The sequence below is a fragment of the Zerene cesonia genome, unplaced genomic scaffold, assembly GCF_012273895.1.
Source record: "Zerene cesonia ecotype Mississippi unplaced genomic scaffold, Zerene_cesonia_1.1 Zces_u001, whole genome shotgun sequence".
Classification (NCBI taxonomy): Eukaryota; Metazoa; Arthropoda; class Insecta; order Lepidoptera; family Pieridae; genus Zerene; species Zerene cesonia.
This window is the reverse complement of record NW_024045131.1, coordinates 4,212,337-4,231,399: the sequence shown is the minus strand read 5'-3', so window position 1 is coordinate 4,231,399 and position 19,063 is coordinate 4,212,337. Positions and strand designations below refer to the sequence as shown.

The 19,063-nt window shown below is 33.4% G+C and overlaps 1 protein-coding gene across 2 annotated transcripts in view; it reads right to left on the bottom strand.

Annotated features, from left to right (window-relative positions):
* Window positions 1–17,454, bottom strand: part of LOC119838162 (fatty acyl-CoA reductase wat-like) — a 28,795-nt gene extending 11,341 nt beyond the window's left edge. Inside the window, exons 1-2 of one of the 2 annotated variants that reach the window (XM_038364004.1) lie at window positions 17,262–17,454; window positions 5,960–6,221 (exon numbers count right to left, since the gene is read on the bottom strand). In XM_038364004.1, the coding sequence (XP_038219932.1) occupies window positions 5,960–6,221; window positions 17,262–17,450 (451 nt within the window). In that variant the 5' untranslated portion in view covers window positions 17,451–17,454. Of the gene's footprint in view, window positions 1–5,959; window positions 6,222–12,424; window positions 12,557–17,261 lie in introns of those variants that run through there. The other variant, XM_038364005.1, reaches the window with a different exon arrangement.
* Between the last annotated feature and the right edge of the window lie 1,609 nt (window positions 17,455–19,063).

Here is a 19,063-nt window from a genome sequence, read left to right as displayed (position 1 = left end):
CACCTTTTGCACGACGCGACTTGCCTTGAGACTGATTCTTCCGTCTGAAATATGCAAATGAATATTAAAAAAGAAATAAATCTGAAATAACCAACACCTAGCAGCAAAGCAAGATATACCCAAGAATAATACTAAATTAAAATTCATAGTTTTTCAATTCTACCACAGATAATAGTATACTAGGTTAGTTTGACATACTATCTTTGCTTGGTAGTAAAGGGTAGTAAGTAGTTTGAGGTTAAGTAGTTTAGTAATCTATGGTTGAATAATAAACAATTGAAAGTATGACACAAAATAACAGCGAAATCTCAAAAGTAATAATTTAAAAAAAAAACAAATTTTAGCAATTTTTACGTAGTATGCCAGCAACACTACAGGCTGAGAAAAAAATATATATTGGTAATATTCCACAAGCAACACAACAACAATCTAAACGATGTAGGAAAAAAGCACATGCTATCTCTGTGCAAAGATTTCATCCAGATCTCATCAGCCGTTATTGCGTTATAGAGTGACAAACACCGTTATACGTCTATGGTAGTTGATTAGGATTCAATCAATTACCACATTATAATTAACGTTTCGTACATAGCACCTTTATTAACTGATTTCAAAAACAGAGAGTACGCTAAAACGTAATTAGCTCGCAAAAAAACTAAAATTACAGTACACACGCTGTAAATATCATTAAAACTCATCAAAAAAAACATAAGATGCAACTTAATTTTTTCCGGTATCATAAAAAACTCAATTATCGTGCATATAGCAAAAAGCCAAAAACCAAGCAGCTCTGTAATGCAAAAAAGAAACAAGCGAAAACACAATTCCATACTCACCTTGTATATAATAAATACTCTATAATGAAACACACAAAAAAAACATGCTGAAAGAAAATTAAAAACACGCAAATAACAAAGAAACACATGATATAGAAACAAACGTAAAACACATGCAGACTTTAACCTTTTTTATTACCCGAATGTGATTTGATATTATGGTGATTTAAAAACACAAATCAAATTTAATAATTGCAACTTAATCAGAGGGTTTGAACTCCGAAAACCACTTACATTAACTTAATTACATTTTTCAAATAAATAAATATTTAAACTACGACTTTAAAAAAGAAATTACTCGTATACAAAAGAGTATGGTTTCATTTCTCTACTTTATCTGAAAATCTATCAAAATTTATGGCAATATCTTTTAATATTCCATAGACAACTGTAAAACTGTAACAAAAGACAATAAATCTATACTCAATATTATAAAGTTGAAGAGTTTGTTTGTTTGAACGCGCTAATCTCAGGAACTACTGGTCCGATTTAGAAAAATCTTTCAGTGTTAGATAGCCCATTTATTGAGGAAGGCTGTAGGCTATAAATGTACCACGGGCGAAGCCGGGGCGGAGCGCTTGTAGTATATAATTATTGGAAATTGGAATAATTATCAGGGTTTTCCTATAAACAGAATATCTGTGCTGTAAAAAAAAGCCATGGGAATATTTAATCAAGGTAACAACTGGATTGTTTTTAAAAGAAAACCTTAATCATATAGCGTCATAATAATACAGTTGCTGGATGACCGAACTTTGCTCGGTTTAACTTCGTGAAGTTAGATTGTTTATTAGCGTTTTTTCCAAGATCGTTTAGGCATTTTTAAGTGAACACGTGCATTAAGAAGACACAAAACAATATAAACAATTAGTCTAACCTCAAAGCAAACACTCATTGACTTCGTTACTTAGAATTGCTCGTTTAAAGATATAAGATAACCTGACACTATAGATGTCATACTCTTAAGTTTGAATATTGAATTCAAATTGATATAAATATTTTGTTAAAAATTGTATACCTAATTAAAAGAAAAGGCAGTGTAAAGGTCAAATTTTTCACGTAGTTTTCCTAATATATTATTTTATATGAACTATCAGAAAATTACATAAACAACACAAAATATTGAGCAAAATCGTCCATCCTTTGACGCGTCTTGTGTTGTTGATAAAAGTTATTCTGCCAAAACACTCTTATGATTTAGATTTTATGGGTAAAAAATTAGATCTTTTACATATTTAACATAGGTACAAATAAAAAAAATCATAAAAATCGACCAAGTAAGTGTGAAGACATAGAAAGACGTGTTAAGTAACAGACAGACAGTTATTTCTATATTCCTACGGGATACAAACTTACGAACTGGCGAAACCGCGTGGCGGAGCTAGTACCTACGTAAATCTAGGAACATAAAACGCTATGTTATGAGGCGTAAAGTTTCCTGTAACGCTTCATAAGGTATCTTGTGTTTCAAATGTTATGTTATTATAACAGCAGACGTATATATCTTATATATAAAATTCTCGTGTCACAATGTTAGTCTCTATACTCCTCCGAAACGGCTTGACCGATTCCTCTGAAATTTGGTAAGCATATTGGGTAGGTCTGAGAATCGGCTAACATCTATTTTTCACACCCCTAAATGATAAGAGTAAGGCAGTACAGCGTTTGCCGGGTGCAGCTAGTATATATATATATATATATATATATATATATATATATATATATATATATATATATATATATATATATATATATATATATATATATATACATATCATGTTATCCTATACTACTAATATTATAAATGCGAAAGTTGTTGGATGTATGTGTATGTGTATTTATGTTTGTGTACTCTTTCACGGAAAAACTACGCAACCGATTGCAATGAAATTCGGTTAGTAAATAGCTGGACAATTGAAATAACACATGGGCAACAATTATCTCCGATATTCCTACGGGATACAGACTTACGCGGGGGAAACCGCGGAGCGCAGCTAGGTTTATATAATGTAATTTCTAGGTTTATATAATGCTTCGGCAGAAAGGTACCAGACTCCTATAGAAGATCGGACTAAAATAAAAGCAACGCAATTCCTCCACAGACGGATATGTAACGTAAGCCAGGGCGGATGGCTAGTAATGAATATACTACAGTTCTTTAAGAACTTTAATATAGTAGCAATTTTCAAGAGAATTGTAGGTACGATTTAAAACACTTATTAATTTTGGCGCTAAAAATCAATCTAAAAAACATAACAGATAATAAAAAACACGTGTTTGGCGAAGCGGGTTAAAAAATTTCGATTCGAATTTTAAATCTTTTTAAAATTTTCCGCTCTTATGCGCCTTGTTTTAATAAAAAACTTGTTTCGCAAGACACTAAACAATGCCTAAATTCGGCCTCCATTTGCAGATAGGTATTTAATTGGAGGATATCCTTCTAAATCGCGAAAAATATTTACTTATCAAACATATAATAAATTATATAATGTTGTTTTAATGTATTTAACATTGAATTGTCATGGTCATATCCCAAACTTTCAAATTCAAATCAAATTAATTGTTTCTTTTCAATAAATTAGGTGAGAAAATTTTGCTGTTGTTATTGCATTTTAAGTTTTAGGACTGGACTGCAATATTATGTCAAATAATGCACTTAAAATTCGTATCATTCGAATTTATTTGTTGATTAATTTATATTATCTATACTAATTATATAAAGATGATGGGCTTGTTTGAACGCGCTAATCTCAGGAACTGTCGGACTGATTTTAAAAATTCTTTAATCGTTGGTTATACATAAACGTCATACGTGATCCCTGAGTGCTATCTCTACTAGTATTATAATAAACGCAAAAGAAACTTTGTCTATGTGTCTGTGTCCACCCCCAAACCACGGAATCGATTTGGCTGAAATTTATGACTGTCTGACTATATATCCAGGAAATCTCACGGACACTGGAAACTATAGGAGTAAAACTCATCTGTCTTTATTTGACTACGCAGGAAAAGCCGTAGGCGGGAAGCTAGTAACCTATATCTTAATATACTTAGTTGTTTGTCCGCGATGGACTCCTAAACCTCTCAAACGATTTTAATCAAATTTTCATTCATGTGCAGCTTGATTCACCTTTTAAGATATGTCCGTTTATATTAATTCAATTACGATAACTACCCGAGCGGGGCCGGGGTGTGCAGCTTGAATATAATCAAATCAAATCAAATCAAATTTGTTTGTTAAATCAAACACTTAACCTAACCTTATAGCTAAGAACATCACGGTAGCAGTGCAAATAGTTTGATTTGATTTGATAATATATTTATATTGAACGATAACTACCTAATATAACATATATTTATATTAATATTAACCATTACAACGTTCCATTAACATATAATTTAAATAAAAAATAAATTGTGAACAATGACAATGGATTTAAATTTCAAATGAAATAGACTTAGAGGAAGGTCACGTGAGTGAATATGTATGTGTGATAATTCTGATAATACTAGCTGTAGCCCGCGGCGTCACTCACGCGGACCACGTGTGATGAGTGGTCTATGTGCTAATCCAGACTATGATTTATCTCTGCACCAAATTTCATACAGATACGATGAGCAGTTTTCGGGTGAAAGAGTAACAAACATACATCTATTCATGCTTACAAACTTTCGCGTTTATAATTAGTGGGATAGCATTTGCCCCCGGCGATGGCGATTGAGACTAAGGTATTTTACTTTTACTTTTTATTTTTAACGGACAGATTTAATTTAATTTGTACACTTATCAAGGATCGGTTACGTAACAGTAATTTCGTAAGTTTATTGTTTTATCGTAAAAGAACAAAAAAATGGGACCTCATGGCAGGCACCAGCGTTCAAGTAAAAAACAATCATATAAATCAATTCACCCAGTAAATAGTTCTAAGATAGCAAACGCAAATACAACCGCTATAAGAATCGCTTCCTATTTAAAGTCCGTTAAAAGAGTCGCTTAACAAGCAACACTATAGTTTTTTCTTTAAATTGACATATATTTTCATACATTTAAATATTTTAATTTATGGCACGTATTAATTTTTTATTTTATTTGTTGTTCCTGATTCGAACACACTCACAGACCGTGGGAGATTGCTTTATTATAATAAAAAAAAAAACTGAAATGTCGGTACGTAATTAAAGAAATCTGCCAGCTACAGGGAAAGTTCTGTCAATACTATATTTACTCAAATATTTATTTTTAATCTGTGAGAAAAATGCGTTCAAAAATTTCTGACAGTTCACTTACATCTGGGAATCGAACAGACTAAAGTAATACCACAGATAATTCCACTCTGTACTTATAATATTCCATGGATAAATCGTCAATTAAGTATGAAATCTCTCTCAAACCTAATACATAAAAAGGTTACACCATCTGTATGGATTTTGATGAAATTTTGATAATTATTGAATCATCTTGCAATATCATGAGAAAATTTCTGTTTTATATGCGTTTTTGTATGTCAAATTACCATGAACGTTTAAATTTAGTATCACTAATTGAAATTTCGAAATTCACCTACCTACCTGGTAACACTACCTGGATATTCGTAATTGGATATTAATCATTATTATAACAACTACAGTCAAGTCAAGTAATGGGTGAAGCGAATATGAGAATTCTATATGGCTTACTTATAACCTAGATCTATATTGTCTGTTACTGAGAGTCATCAAATCATAGATTAATTGTTAACTGTTTGAGGTTAATTGCGTTGACATATTTTTTATGTCATAGCGGGCAACTGAACTGGGGGTTCGCTTGATGGTAAGCGATCACCACCCGTGAACAGAGTAGAGGTAGTGCCTCTGCTGATGCGCTGCCCGTTTTTAAGGGAAAACGGATAGGAAAAGGATTGACGACTGGAAAGAAGGAATCGTTCCTTAGGTTAGGTTTCCTTTTAGTTACACACACGATAGAGTCTCACCATTTCTATCATCCTCAAGTTATTGACGTATTAGATACGGTATGGCGTCTAACAATTTGGTCATAGACATCAAAATACGCATAAATTAACATTAATATTCAGGTAATAAATGATCATTTTAAAAGCGAGCAATCAAAAAACCATGCAACCAACCTTTCCCCAGAAACCCTGTACCACCGGTCACCAAGACACACTGGCCCTTGTAAAACTTCTGTATTTCTGTCCTTGACGCTTTACCCTTGGTGAGGCGTTGCTGTTCTTCTGCCATCGCATCAGCCTGGTCTTCCTTCGCGTAGTAGTCGTCCAGCTGGTTGGCTGACACGAACTCATGATCTTCTGAGTAGTCCAGGATGGGAGCTGTCGGGTTCATCGCTTGGTTCTCCACTTCTGCTATCCGAATTGAATTTTCTAATTCCTGAAATGGGAATTTATACAGTTAAGGCATATAAAACTGAAAGAGTTAAAGAGATTCCATCGCTGAGGGAGCATGGATGGCCGACGGGCATCAGTACAAGAGGTAAGCATTTTAATGCTCCAAATATTACAAACAAGAGTAAACTCAAACAGTTATTTATTCAATTAGACTTCTTATAGAAGCACTTTTGAATCGTCATAACACAGTTTCAACGTTTACCACCGGTTCGCAAAGCTGTTTCTACAGAGAAGAGCCAGCAACAAACTCCGTAGTAGCGTCAGTTTTAGAAGTAAAAAACCTCTTTGGCAATATCTTTAGTAGCACAAGTAATGCTTAAATTTAAATACTATAAATGGAAAACAAGTTATCAAATGAATCAGTAAACATTGAAAATTACTATTCACAAAGACTTAAAATAATAACTAATCTACCCTTAAAATAATAACATATGAAAAATACATAGGTAACATGAAATCACGCTGTTGCGACGTGAAATAGAAAAAAAAACAAATACGATGTGTATTTGTTTTTTTTTGCGTTTAGAATATTACTGTTTTTTACGTCACAGTCGGCAATGGAGCTGGTGGGTCGTCTGAGGGTAAGCGCTACCACCGCCCATGAACATTTGGAGAGGCGTAAGGCCTCTACAAATGGATTGCCGAGAGGAATAAGATAAGGACTGGGAAGAGTAAGGAAAAGATGGGCCTCCGGTAGTTTGAAAAACTATAAATTTAAACAACAACGTTATAACGACAATTCTATTTAGAAGGACGGGAGGGCAGTTAAAACAAAGTTCCCAAGACTATGACAAACACCTAATTAACATTAGAACATAATGTCTCTAGGGATCTAGAAAATCTAGAATACGCAAGTAGTTAGTGCATTAGCATAGAAATTACGTGATATGAATATTACCTACTGGTGTTTTTGCGTTCTATTTAAATAAATATATTGAAAATACCACGTGCGATTCTTTCCTATAACATCACGTCCGTTACTGTCGTGAGATAAACATTCAAGTAAGTCGCTTAGAGTGTATGCTCCACAGCAGTAAATAAATGATTTGAAGAAAGTAAATGACTGAAAATCCTCCTCGGTACAGTGGTTAACGCATGAGCGTAGAACCAAGGGATCCTGGGTTCAATTCTCGGTGGAGACGCACAAAATATAATGTCTCGGTCTGGCAGGACACAGAAAGCTGATCACCTACTTGTCCATAAAGATAATCGATCAGTGAAACAGATGTATATCATCTGCCCCATACCCCACTAGGGGACACGGGACTTCACACAAATGACTGACAATCAGTGGTGCGAACAGTGGCGTAGCTAGGGGGACAAGCGCCCTGGTGCATAGGGAAAGAATCGGGCCCTCCTCCCCTCTTTCCGCCTTCCTCCCCTCTTTCAAAGCTTAGGTTAGAGGGCCCTCTGAGCTCTGGGGCCCTGGTACACTGTACCACCTGGCCCTATGATAGCTACGCCACTGGGTGCGAATGGTTATTTTTTATCATCGCGCCAGATACTGAGGTGATCCCTTTTGTCAACGGATAAATACCCAGCATAAACTTTAATTTCTCATTTTTATTTATTTGTCGTATATATATTTTTACTACTAATGTGTATTGTGTTATATTATAGATATCTTTTTATATTGTGGTATTTTTGTGATGTTGACAATACATGTTTTTATTTATTTATTTAGGGAGGCACCAGCTTTCAAATAACGAAATATTGGTCAATATCGATTCACCCGGTCGAAACTTCTGAGGTGACAAACACAAAAAATATCTGTCGGATTGAGAACCTCATCTTGATTGATGATTGATGATGAGATGATTCAGGATATATGCTAATTAGATATTATAATGAAAACATAAGGATATAAATTTGATGCGTTAAAATAACATCGCAGATGCTTATAAATATTTCTTTTAATGTTTAAAAACCATGCTAATACGCGGACATTCTGATTTTTTGTCAAATTGTCCTTCAAGCAAGCATAGCTATCTATACTCAATATGAGTAACTCATATTATAAAGAGAAAACGTTTGTATTTTTGTATGTTTGTTACTTTTCACGCAAAACCACTATCGTTTTCCAATATTCTTTCATCAGAAAGTTGAAACTTCACCGAGTGACATAGACTAACTATGTACCACGGGCGAAGCCGTATCAAAAGTCTATACAAGTATGTAATGTCTAAATATAAAGCAATCAAATGAAATCTTATCAAAGCATCGGGAATCGGCTCCTACAAAACGTAACGTATAATTTATCAAGACTAGATCAGAACTAGTTTTTGATTGCCACTCTTTTTTATTTTTTTTTATTTTACTTTTTTTTTATTTGTAAAAATCATTTGGCATAACAGGACAAGTCCAATGCGACAGTAATACAAAAAAAAAATTGTTATTTTCCCTGAATCACAACCTTGTGTCAGCCTTCAATATTTTATGCGACTATTGGAGGCCATCTAATCGAGACAAATAAGACTAATTAATGTCAGACCAAATGCTTACTTCAATATCTGTACCACGAACCGCCAAGGGTTGTCGAGGAACGACTGTGACAGATATATCTTATCCTATCTTATCCTACTAATATCATAAATGCGAAAGTTTATGAGGATGGAACTGAACCGATTGCATTTAAATTTGGTACGTAGATAGCTGGACATCTGGAATAACATATAGGTAACTTTTTATCCCGATATTTCTACGGGATACAGACTTATTCGAGTGAAATCACGGGGCGTAGCTAGTTTGACATAAAACAGGAAGCCAAAACTTTATATTGTGTGATCTATCAACGCACAGCCCAAACCACTGGACGGATCGGGCTGAAATTTAGCATGCAGATAGATGTTGCGTCGTAGGCATCCGCTAAGAAATTATTTTGAAAAATTCTACCCCCAAAGGTATAATATAGGGGATGAAAGTTTTCACCGTTAACTTTTATAAGGACCGCGCGGGCGAAGCTGCGGGCAACAGCTAGTCATGTATATGACGTAATAAAAAACCCGAATCCATAAAAAACGCCGCGTGTAAAACAAAAACAAGTTATTAAAACAAGTTTTGATCAAAGAACCGTCGTGTTTTTATGTATTAGATATTTATTTAATTGCCACTTATTCTGTATCAGAGATTTACTCAGATAATAATATTGTAAAACATGTATTTATTAACCATGAAGTATATATATAATGTTATCTGTGATTGCAGTTAAAAAACTAAAAAAAAAACGCTTTAATAATAGAACCAACTACATTGTCTCAATTGAAACAAAGTACGTAAGTAATTTATTGTATACTGGTGATGCTAAACAGGATAATAAGATAAACTCATGAAACTATTGTATTGTCACCGATCCGCGATAAGTGTATAATGTTTGAATTAAATCTGTAAGTTTAAAGTGGATGCAATCGTGTCAAGAAGAGTCTGTTAAACAAACATACAGATGAAGCCATAGGCAAAAGCCAAAGCAAATAAAAACGTGTTTAAAAATACTTTAGAAAGAAAAGAACTTATGTATTATATATAAGCAAGGTGAAGTAGTTATAACATATAATACTTATAGCCGAAATAATACTGTTTTAAAATCACCAAGAATATATTAAATACTGATATTATTAAGATGTAGAGCTTGTTTGAATGAATTTATCGTAAACTACCTCATTATTAAATCTCACCCAAATCTGTTAAATGGTTTAATCGTGACGACAAGATAGACAGACAGGAGATAGAAATATATTGCATTTATAATATTAGTAAGGATATTAGTGTTGGAAGAAAATTGTTTCTCTTTCTATAAATAAAATCATATTATTCGATCCAACTCAGTACAGGAACGATTCTGAGCCATTTTGTGACATCATAGACGATAAACAGTGCCACCAACTTTTATCCGAAATGAAGGTCGTATACAGAAGAATAAAAACTAGCTTTCGACAGTTAAAATTTAGAAACATAGCAATAAATCACGGAGCACTAGGAGTACCTATGTACTTTCAATGACAGTTACATATTTAGTTTAATTTGTCGCCGTTTCAAATATAAATTGGTGGGATTTAATTTTATTCTTGTGACGTCATTAAAAAAAATTAGTGGATTTTGACGATAAAGTACCCAATAATGGAAGAGAAAATGGTTATATGCAGAAATTAGCTTGCAAACGCCTGTAAAACATAAAAAATAATTTGTATTTTTATACGAACATACAGTTTCCTGTTAGATGGAACCTCAAGCCATATTAAAAGGTCAATGACGCAGTATAAATAGGAGGCAATCGAATTTATAATTTTAACAACGTATGAAGGCAAAAAAATTGAATTTTTAATGTTAAATTATTTGATTGTTTACAAAAAATTCAAAAAGGAAAAAATCTTCTTGATGTGAATTCAATAAAAACGTAATAATTCATAAACCTAACTAAACATTTATATTATTATTTAAACGTAAAATCTGATCGTCAGACTTTCCTTAAAAATTTTATGTCATGGTGGTTTCTTTTTTTAAACCTACAGAAAGGGCCGTGATGTATGTAACTATATATATTTTACCACCATCATCATCATCATCATCAGCTCATATACATGTTCCCACTGCAAAGTCACGGGCCACCTATCAGGGTTCAGGATAGGATCACCAGAATTAAATAATTTCCTTAAATTTCGTCTGCGTAGTTAATTCTGTAATTGGAACGTGTTTTTTGGGTCTTTTTCAAACTAGATGTATTATGAAACAATGTATTAATAATATAATTTAAATAAAATACGCACAAAAAGCAAGTATTGCTAACCGCATCTCTTGTAAATTGAATAATTTTAGTACAACGCCATCTAGTGTTCAACTAAGTAAATCTCAAACAAAAAATTTGACAGTTGATATATTATCAATTCTTATAATATTCTTAAATTATAACGGTTAAAAATATGTTTGTTATGTATTTGTTTGTTTGTTTCAACGATTTAACATTGAGACTCTTAAATTTATATTTATCCTGAATGAAAGGAACTCAAATGAACGATTAGCTAATGTAAATAAAATCCTATTATCAATTAAAAAAGTGAAGTTTGTATGACGTTGGTACATTGAAATCTGCTTAACTGCTTACGCTCATTTAATATTTTTTGATGTCCTTGATCAATTTTATCATAACAGGTATAAAAAATGCGCAGTCACAGGCAAAAACTAGTCGAGTAAAAATGATGACAATAAAACATTTACAAAAACTCAGCAAAATCGAATGGCACGGATTTTAGCGAAAATGTAGGCCATGCATATTTATTCTGTGCATTTCTCTTTAAATTCACTTTACTTAAAAGTACCTAATTGTTTATATGAATTTATTAACGGTGCTTTTTAATCTATTCACTTATCTAATTAAATATCATTATCAAAGATTCTTAGAACTATTTTTAGCCGAATGCACGAAGGAGTTTCTCAATTCGACAGATTTTTTGGCATTGTTACTTCAGAACTACCGACTTAGTGAACCGATTATGATGATTCTTTGCGCTGTGTAAATTTGGTGAAGTTTAGGTTTTTGCTAAAAAATATTTCTGTTGATTAGTGAAAATATCAGAAATCTTTAGTTTTGAATTATATACTACTAACTGCGCCCCGCGGTTTTACATGCGTAAGCCCGTAGCGGGATAAAAAGTAGCCTTTATGTTATTCCAGTTGTCCAGCTATCTACGTACCAAATTCATTGCAATCGGTTCAGTAGTTCTTGCGTGAAAGAGTAACAAACACACACACACACATCCTTATAAAATTAAGACAAAATAGAATGTTCCTATTAAATTGAATTACGATTAAAAAGGAATCCGCAGTAATGAAATAATATTAATAAATGCAATTCAAATAAAGATATAACTATAAAATATTCATTACAAGTAACCACATAATAATTAAATATCGATGATGTAAATTGCATTAATAAATGACAGTTTATTAACGTAACTGTATTAGCGTGAATATGTCATTTTGTTAAAAAAAAAAAAAGTCCGAAAATTTTTAAATGTCACACGTAAATTATTAAAAATTGCCATAATACACCACCCTAATTTTTATACATGAAATAATTTAAAAAATCCAATCGGAATTCACATATTCAAATTAATTTCCTTTAAAACATAATCTCACAGAAAACAGATTAAAAATAAAAAAGAATAAATACACAGAACACACAAATATACATACCATTATACACTCACACACACACACGTCACTAGAAATTCGAAACGTTCTTTTTTTAAAGTCTTATACACAACCGCTCTCGAAGACGGCAGGAGATAACTAAAATTGAAATAAATTTTAATAAAACTGGAGTATGGAAGCTGCGATAAATATATTTTTCTCGTGATCTTGAATTGTTTTTACGGAAATATATATTTTTGTATGTAATTATACGTAAAAACCTGTGGTGTTGCTTTTTAAAATGATTTCTCAATTTTTTTAAAGAAATTTCCTATTATATATACTTATTGAGTGTAAATATTCCTGCGCCATTGTTTTTAATGAAACTTCAAAATATCATGAGCAATTTTCATAATTTTATACAAAACGTTATTATCGAAATTAAGTTTTTATGGAATCCTTACTCTTATCTGGGTTATGTTATCTGTGCTATTATAAATGCGATATTAACTATGCCTGTCTGTTTCTTAAACAATCTTTTGATTGGATCCGATGAAAATTACTAAACTAACTTGAAAGGACATAAGGTTTTATCCCAGAAATCTCTGGAACGGGAACTATGCGAGCTTTCCTTGGACTACGCGGGCGAAACCGCGGGCGGAAACCTAGTCGAAAATTTAACGATTTCATAGCCTGTATATAACATAATTCAAAGAAAATCAATAAAGAAACATCTAACAAGCTCAGTCAGCCATTATTGCATTTCAACACGATTATGTTTGCAGATTTAAACAAATGTTATATCTCAAGTCTCATTTTAATGTGGGAGTCGAGCACGCTTCGGCACGAATTGGGCCAGCTCGCACCGGGGAAGTACCACACCCCCACAGAAAACCGGCGTGAAATAATAGCTTGCTATTTTGTTTCGTACGGTGAGTGGGGGAGCCGGAGGCCCATATCATTTTCTTTACCCTTCCCAGTCCTTTCCTTTATTCCATTCATCAATCCTTTCCTCATCCCTTCCCAATTAAAGTCGGCAATCCATTTGTAGAGGCGTAAGGTCTGCAATTGACCTTACGCCTCTCCAAATGTTCACGGGCGGTGGCAGCGCTTACCATCAGGCGTCCCACCAGCTCCATTGCCGACTGTGACATAAAAAAAAAAAAAATGTTTGTGACGTCACAAAATGGCGCAGAATGAATCCTATTCAGTTTCTATCCTATTCAATTCATGAAATTTCGATAAATGTTATAATATCTGAGCTAATCTAATTAACACATCTGCACTAATATATAAAATAATATGAAGAGAGGAAAAATTATGGTTTACCAATTTTGTATGTTGCTTATTAATCGACTTCATAAAAAGAGGCAAATATCATTTCTGATGTTTCATTTTTTTGACTTTGTTACCTTAAATCTATGGACTGAGTGAACCAATTTTGATGATTCTTTTCAATTACAATTAAAGGGCGACGGCCGTATCCGCGTTTAAATTGTCAGAACTAAACAAAACTTAAATAGTACCCCACGGGAATCACCAGCCCTCAAAACATCATCAAAATCTGTTCACTACTGAAGCAACAAACTCAACAAATTACAGTAGAATAGATAATTTCCTCATCTTTTGAAGTCGGTTAAAATCATATTTTGCAAAGCACAGGTTTTATTTTACTGCAACTTATAAAAATAAAATAAAAACACTTATACATGTCCCCGTCACACATACACATACACACACACACACACACACACACACACACACACACACACACACACTGTATGATGATGTTGATACACACACAGACACAGACACGTATAATAAGTGCAACAGTCGAGTCCGAAGGGAAATCCCAAACTGTCAACAAAGAAAGACTACCATTCAAGATACGACTTAGCAAGTTATAACCTTGAGATACCAGTCTGTGAACAATATAATTTTATGGTATAACATTTCATCGAATGGGACTGCATTTTTTAAGTTTTAAACCGGCTAAAAAAAGAGGTTTTATGCACTACTTTTTGTTAAATCATTAATTAATTATTTATAATTTCATAGAGCACTTACGTGTTTCTTTCTTAATTTAAATCTTCAAAATGGCGACGTTTTACCGCCAAATTTTATGTCATTTATTTGTTTTTATTTTCTATTGAATGTAGTATTAATTTAATTAAAATTAAACGTATAATAAACATATAAGGAATTAAATAAAATCTGTTGTGTTGTGTTTATTTTGGTTAGGTCGGTTTTCAACGGACATCCCAACAACGAATAAACATTGTGGACTTCGAAGGATCGTTGACAATACAATAATTTCACAGTTTTATCATTATCCTGATTAGATTCGCCGGGATTAAATAATTTCCATACGTGAACACTGCACAAGACACTTTCTATATTTACGTTTATTTAAAACTGGTTAAACATAGAATAAACTAGCAATCCGCCCCGGCTTCGCCCGTATTACATATATAGCCTATAGCCTTCTTCAATAAATGGGCTATCTAACACTGAAAGAATGAATGTATTTTCGAATCGGACCTGTAGTTTCTGAGATAAGTGCGTTCAAACAAACAAACTCTTCAGCTTTATAATATTAGTATAGATAACAACAATTAAAAGCAATCACTGACACAAACAGAAGGAATGTTAATTTATATAAATAACAGGATATATAAGACGTGTAGATACAGATGCAATTATAAACATCACAAATTGCAAAACGATAAGTTTTATTATAATTTAGAATCACATGAACGGATTAAATATATTATTATCACACTAATATTATAAATGTGAACTTTTTTTTGGATGTTTGTCCTTCAATCACGCCGAAACTACTTAACGGATTGAAAAAAATGAATTTAAAACAGAATTACGTTAAATTCAATTCATTAAATATGAATTAATTATGTTTGTAAATAAACATTTGGGTTCAATAAACTCGAATACAACAATAAAATAAAAAAAACGCTTTATTTTCTCACAATTAACATTAACAAACAAAAAAAATGACTACATTAATTAATCAAGATTCAGTTTATAAAAAAAATTACTTATAATTATAGAAATAACTAGTTGCGGCCCGCGGTTTCGTATCCCGTAAGTTCGTATCCCGTAGGAATATCGGGATAAAAAGCTGCCCACATGTTATTCCAGTTGTCCAGCTATCTACGTACCAAATATCATTGCAATCGGTTCAGTAGTTTTTGCGGGAAAGAGCAACAAACACACACACACATCCTTAAAAACTATCGCATTTATTATATTATTAGTATTTCAATGCTATAAAACGAATTTAAATGAAATGTTTATGGGATAGCGCAAGACACAAAAATGCCTACATTATAATGTATTTTCATATATGAAATAATAAAACGCCCAAATAAATATATTATTTAAATGCTATATGAGTGTAGAATTCAAACTATGACTTAGACTTTTCAACAAGATTCTCGTATGAGGAAGACAAAATGGCGGAAACGGTGAAGTCAATTAAAGAAATAACTAAATAATAACATGTTTTTAATTGTAGGATAAAAATTATAAAAGTTCACAAGCTTATCTCGCCTCGTTGCCTGCGTTTTTAATGAATTCTTAATCTAATAAACGTTAATACTAATAAAAAGATCGATGATTTATCTAATTATTCAGGTAAACATCCATTAAAATTAAATCCTACTAATATTATAAATGCGATAGTTTGTAAGGATGTGTGTGTGTTTGTTGCTCTTTCACGCAGAAACTACTGAACCGATTGCTATGAAATTTGGAACGTAGACAGCTGGACAACTGGAATACCATATAGGCAACTTTTTATCCCGATATTCCTATGGGATACGGACTTACGCGGGTGAAACCGCGAGGCGCAACTAGTCTTATATATAACAATGTTAGTTACCTTACTCCTCCGAAACGGGTGGACCGATTCAGATGAAATTTGTGTGCATACCGATGGTCTGAGAATCAGCCAACATCTATTTACTACAGCCAGCTTGTATATACAGCGAAGCCGGAGCGGACCTCTGGTTTATAATAAGACTAGCTGGACCCGGCAAACGATGATTCGCCATATAATTTTCCTTATTTATTGTTTTATTATCATTTAGGGCAATAAAAAACAGATGTTATGTCCTTTTTAGTCTTGAATCATACTAAGTTTAGTGGTTTAGATGAGAAAGAGACAAACAGATGGAGTTTAAAATCTATACTAGTATTATAAAGCTGAATCGTTTGTATATTTGTACGCACTAATCTCAAGAACTACATGTCCGATTTGAAAAATTCTTTCAGTGTTAAATAGCCCATTTATAGAGGACGGCTATAGGCTATATATGTACCAAGGGCGAAACTGGGGCGGAACACAAGTTGAAATATAAATGTAGTGGCATGTGATCTTTATAAATAAACTAGCTTTTCGCCCGCGGCTTCGCCCGCGTAGAATTCGCTTATATCGCGCGACATGGTAAGGAGTATTTTCTTCGCATTAAAAAGTATAGTTTGTTCTTTGCCACGTTTAGCTCCATCTTCATACCAAGTTTCATTAAAATCGGTTTGACAATAACGAACTTTTATATAAACTGTCATCCCCTCTTTCTACCCTTTCCACCCATTTTTCGCAATAAAAATTATCCTATGTCCTTTCTCAAGTTCAGTTCTATCTTCAAACCAAGTTTTATCAAAACTGGTTCAGTGGTTTAGTCGTGAAAAAATAAGCTAGTTTATTTATAAAGATCACATGCCACTACATTTACATTACAACTAGTGGTCCGGCCTGCTTTGCCCCTGGTATATAGCCTATAGCCTTCCTCAATAACGTAACATACAGACAGACAGAGAGGTCAGAGACAGTGACTTTCGCATTATATTATAAGTAGAGATAAAAAGAGATAAGACTCACATGTAAATTCTCCTGCAACTCCCTGCTCAACCTCCTCACGTTCTCCAGCTCCTGGATCTGCGCCTGGCTCGCCTTCCCGTACACGTCGACCGCCGGCCCCCCGTGCTGCTGTGAGAGCACCCACTGGCCTATCTTGTCCCTGGTCAGGTCCGTACGCTCGAGGGGAGACTGCTCCTCTGTGAAGTTCATCGCTCTGAAACGGAGATCAGATCTGAGTGATGTTAGATTCAAATTCAAATTCAAATTCAAATTCAAATCCAAATTCAAATTCAAATTCAAATTCAAATTCAAATTCAAATTCAAATCCAAATTCAAATTCAAATTCAAATTCAAATTCAAATTCAAATTCAAATTCAAATTCAAATTCAAATTCAAATTCAAATTCAAATTCAAAATGATTTATTGTGATTCACAGGTTTTTAGGAAGGTATTACATTATATAAAGTTCTACTGTGATCTGCCATGTGGCGTACAATTGTCAATTTTTACATAAATAATTAGTGAATAATCATATTTATACATATTTTTGTTTATGCCAAGCACAAAATAACAAAGGCAAGATGTGTAATTTTATTGCCCACATTCGAAACGAGCAATTCTTGTATGTATTATATATATATATATATATATATATCTTTATACTACTCCTCCGAAACGGCTTCACCGATTCCTCTGAAATTTGGTAAGCATATTGGGTAGGTCTGAGAATCGGCTAACATCTATTTTTTATCCCGATATTCCTACGGGATACGGACTTACGCAGGTGAAACCGCGGGGCGCAGCTAGTATATATATATATATAATTGGAATCTCGGAATCGGCTCCAACGATTTTCATGAAATTTAGTATATAGGGGGTTTCGGGGGCGATAAATCGATCTAGCTAGGAATCTTTTTTAGAAAATGTCATATTCGTGTTTTATCGACTTAAACCTTTTTTTTAACAAATAGGAGGCGTTTGAGTAGTCCCAATTTGTTATGGCGAATAATAATACTATAAATGCGAAAGTTTGTGAGGATGGATGCATATGTATGTGTGCGTCTGTTACTCTTTCACGCAAAAACTACTGAACCGATTGCAATGAAATTTGCTTCGTAGGTAGCTGGACAACTGAAATAACACATAGGCACTTTTTATACCGATATTCCTACGGGATACGGTTACGCAGCACGCTTACGCGGTTTCAACCGCGGGTCACAGCTAGTTTAATAGATATGTGTTATTGTATTTACTTCAGTCAGTTATTTATTTATGATTGGTCAAAATATTGGTTAAGTGTGTAGAATGTCATTTCAGTTAAATAATCAAACAGAGATTTCTTAAACGACGTCAGACTGATGATAGATGAATGTCGAACATACTTAACAACAATATTTAGTCTGAAATCTTAGATATGTATATTTTGTATATTTAGTGTTAATATCTTTTTGTTAATTGTAAATTTGTGGAAAAGTGAAGTCTCGTGTCCCCTAGTGGGGTATGGGGCAGATGATGTATCTGTTTCATTGATCGATTTTCTTTATGGACAAGTAGGTGATCAGCCTTCTGTGTCCTGCCAGACCGAGGCATTTTTGTGCGTCCCCACCGGAAATCGAACCCAGGACCCCTCGGTTCTACGCTCACGCATTAACCACTGGACCAAGGAGGCGGTCAAATTTGTGGAACATTTTTCTTAAATGGAGGCGGGCACCTGTGCCACAGCTAAACAAGCTTTTATGGGTGTCATCGTTCATTTTGGTTTAAGTACTAGTTAGAACTAAATTTAAATATCCCACGGAGTAAAAAAAGCAAAAAAACAGTTG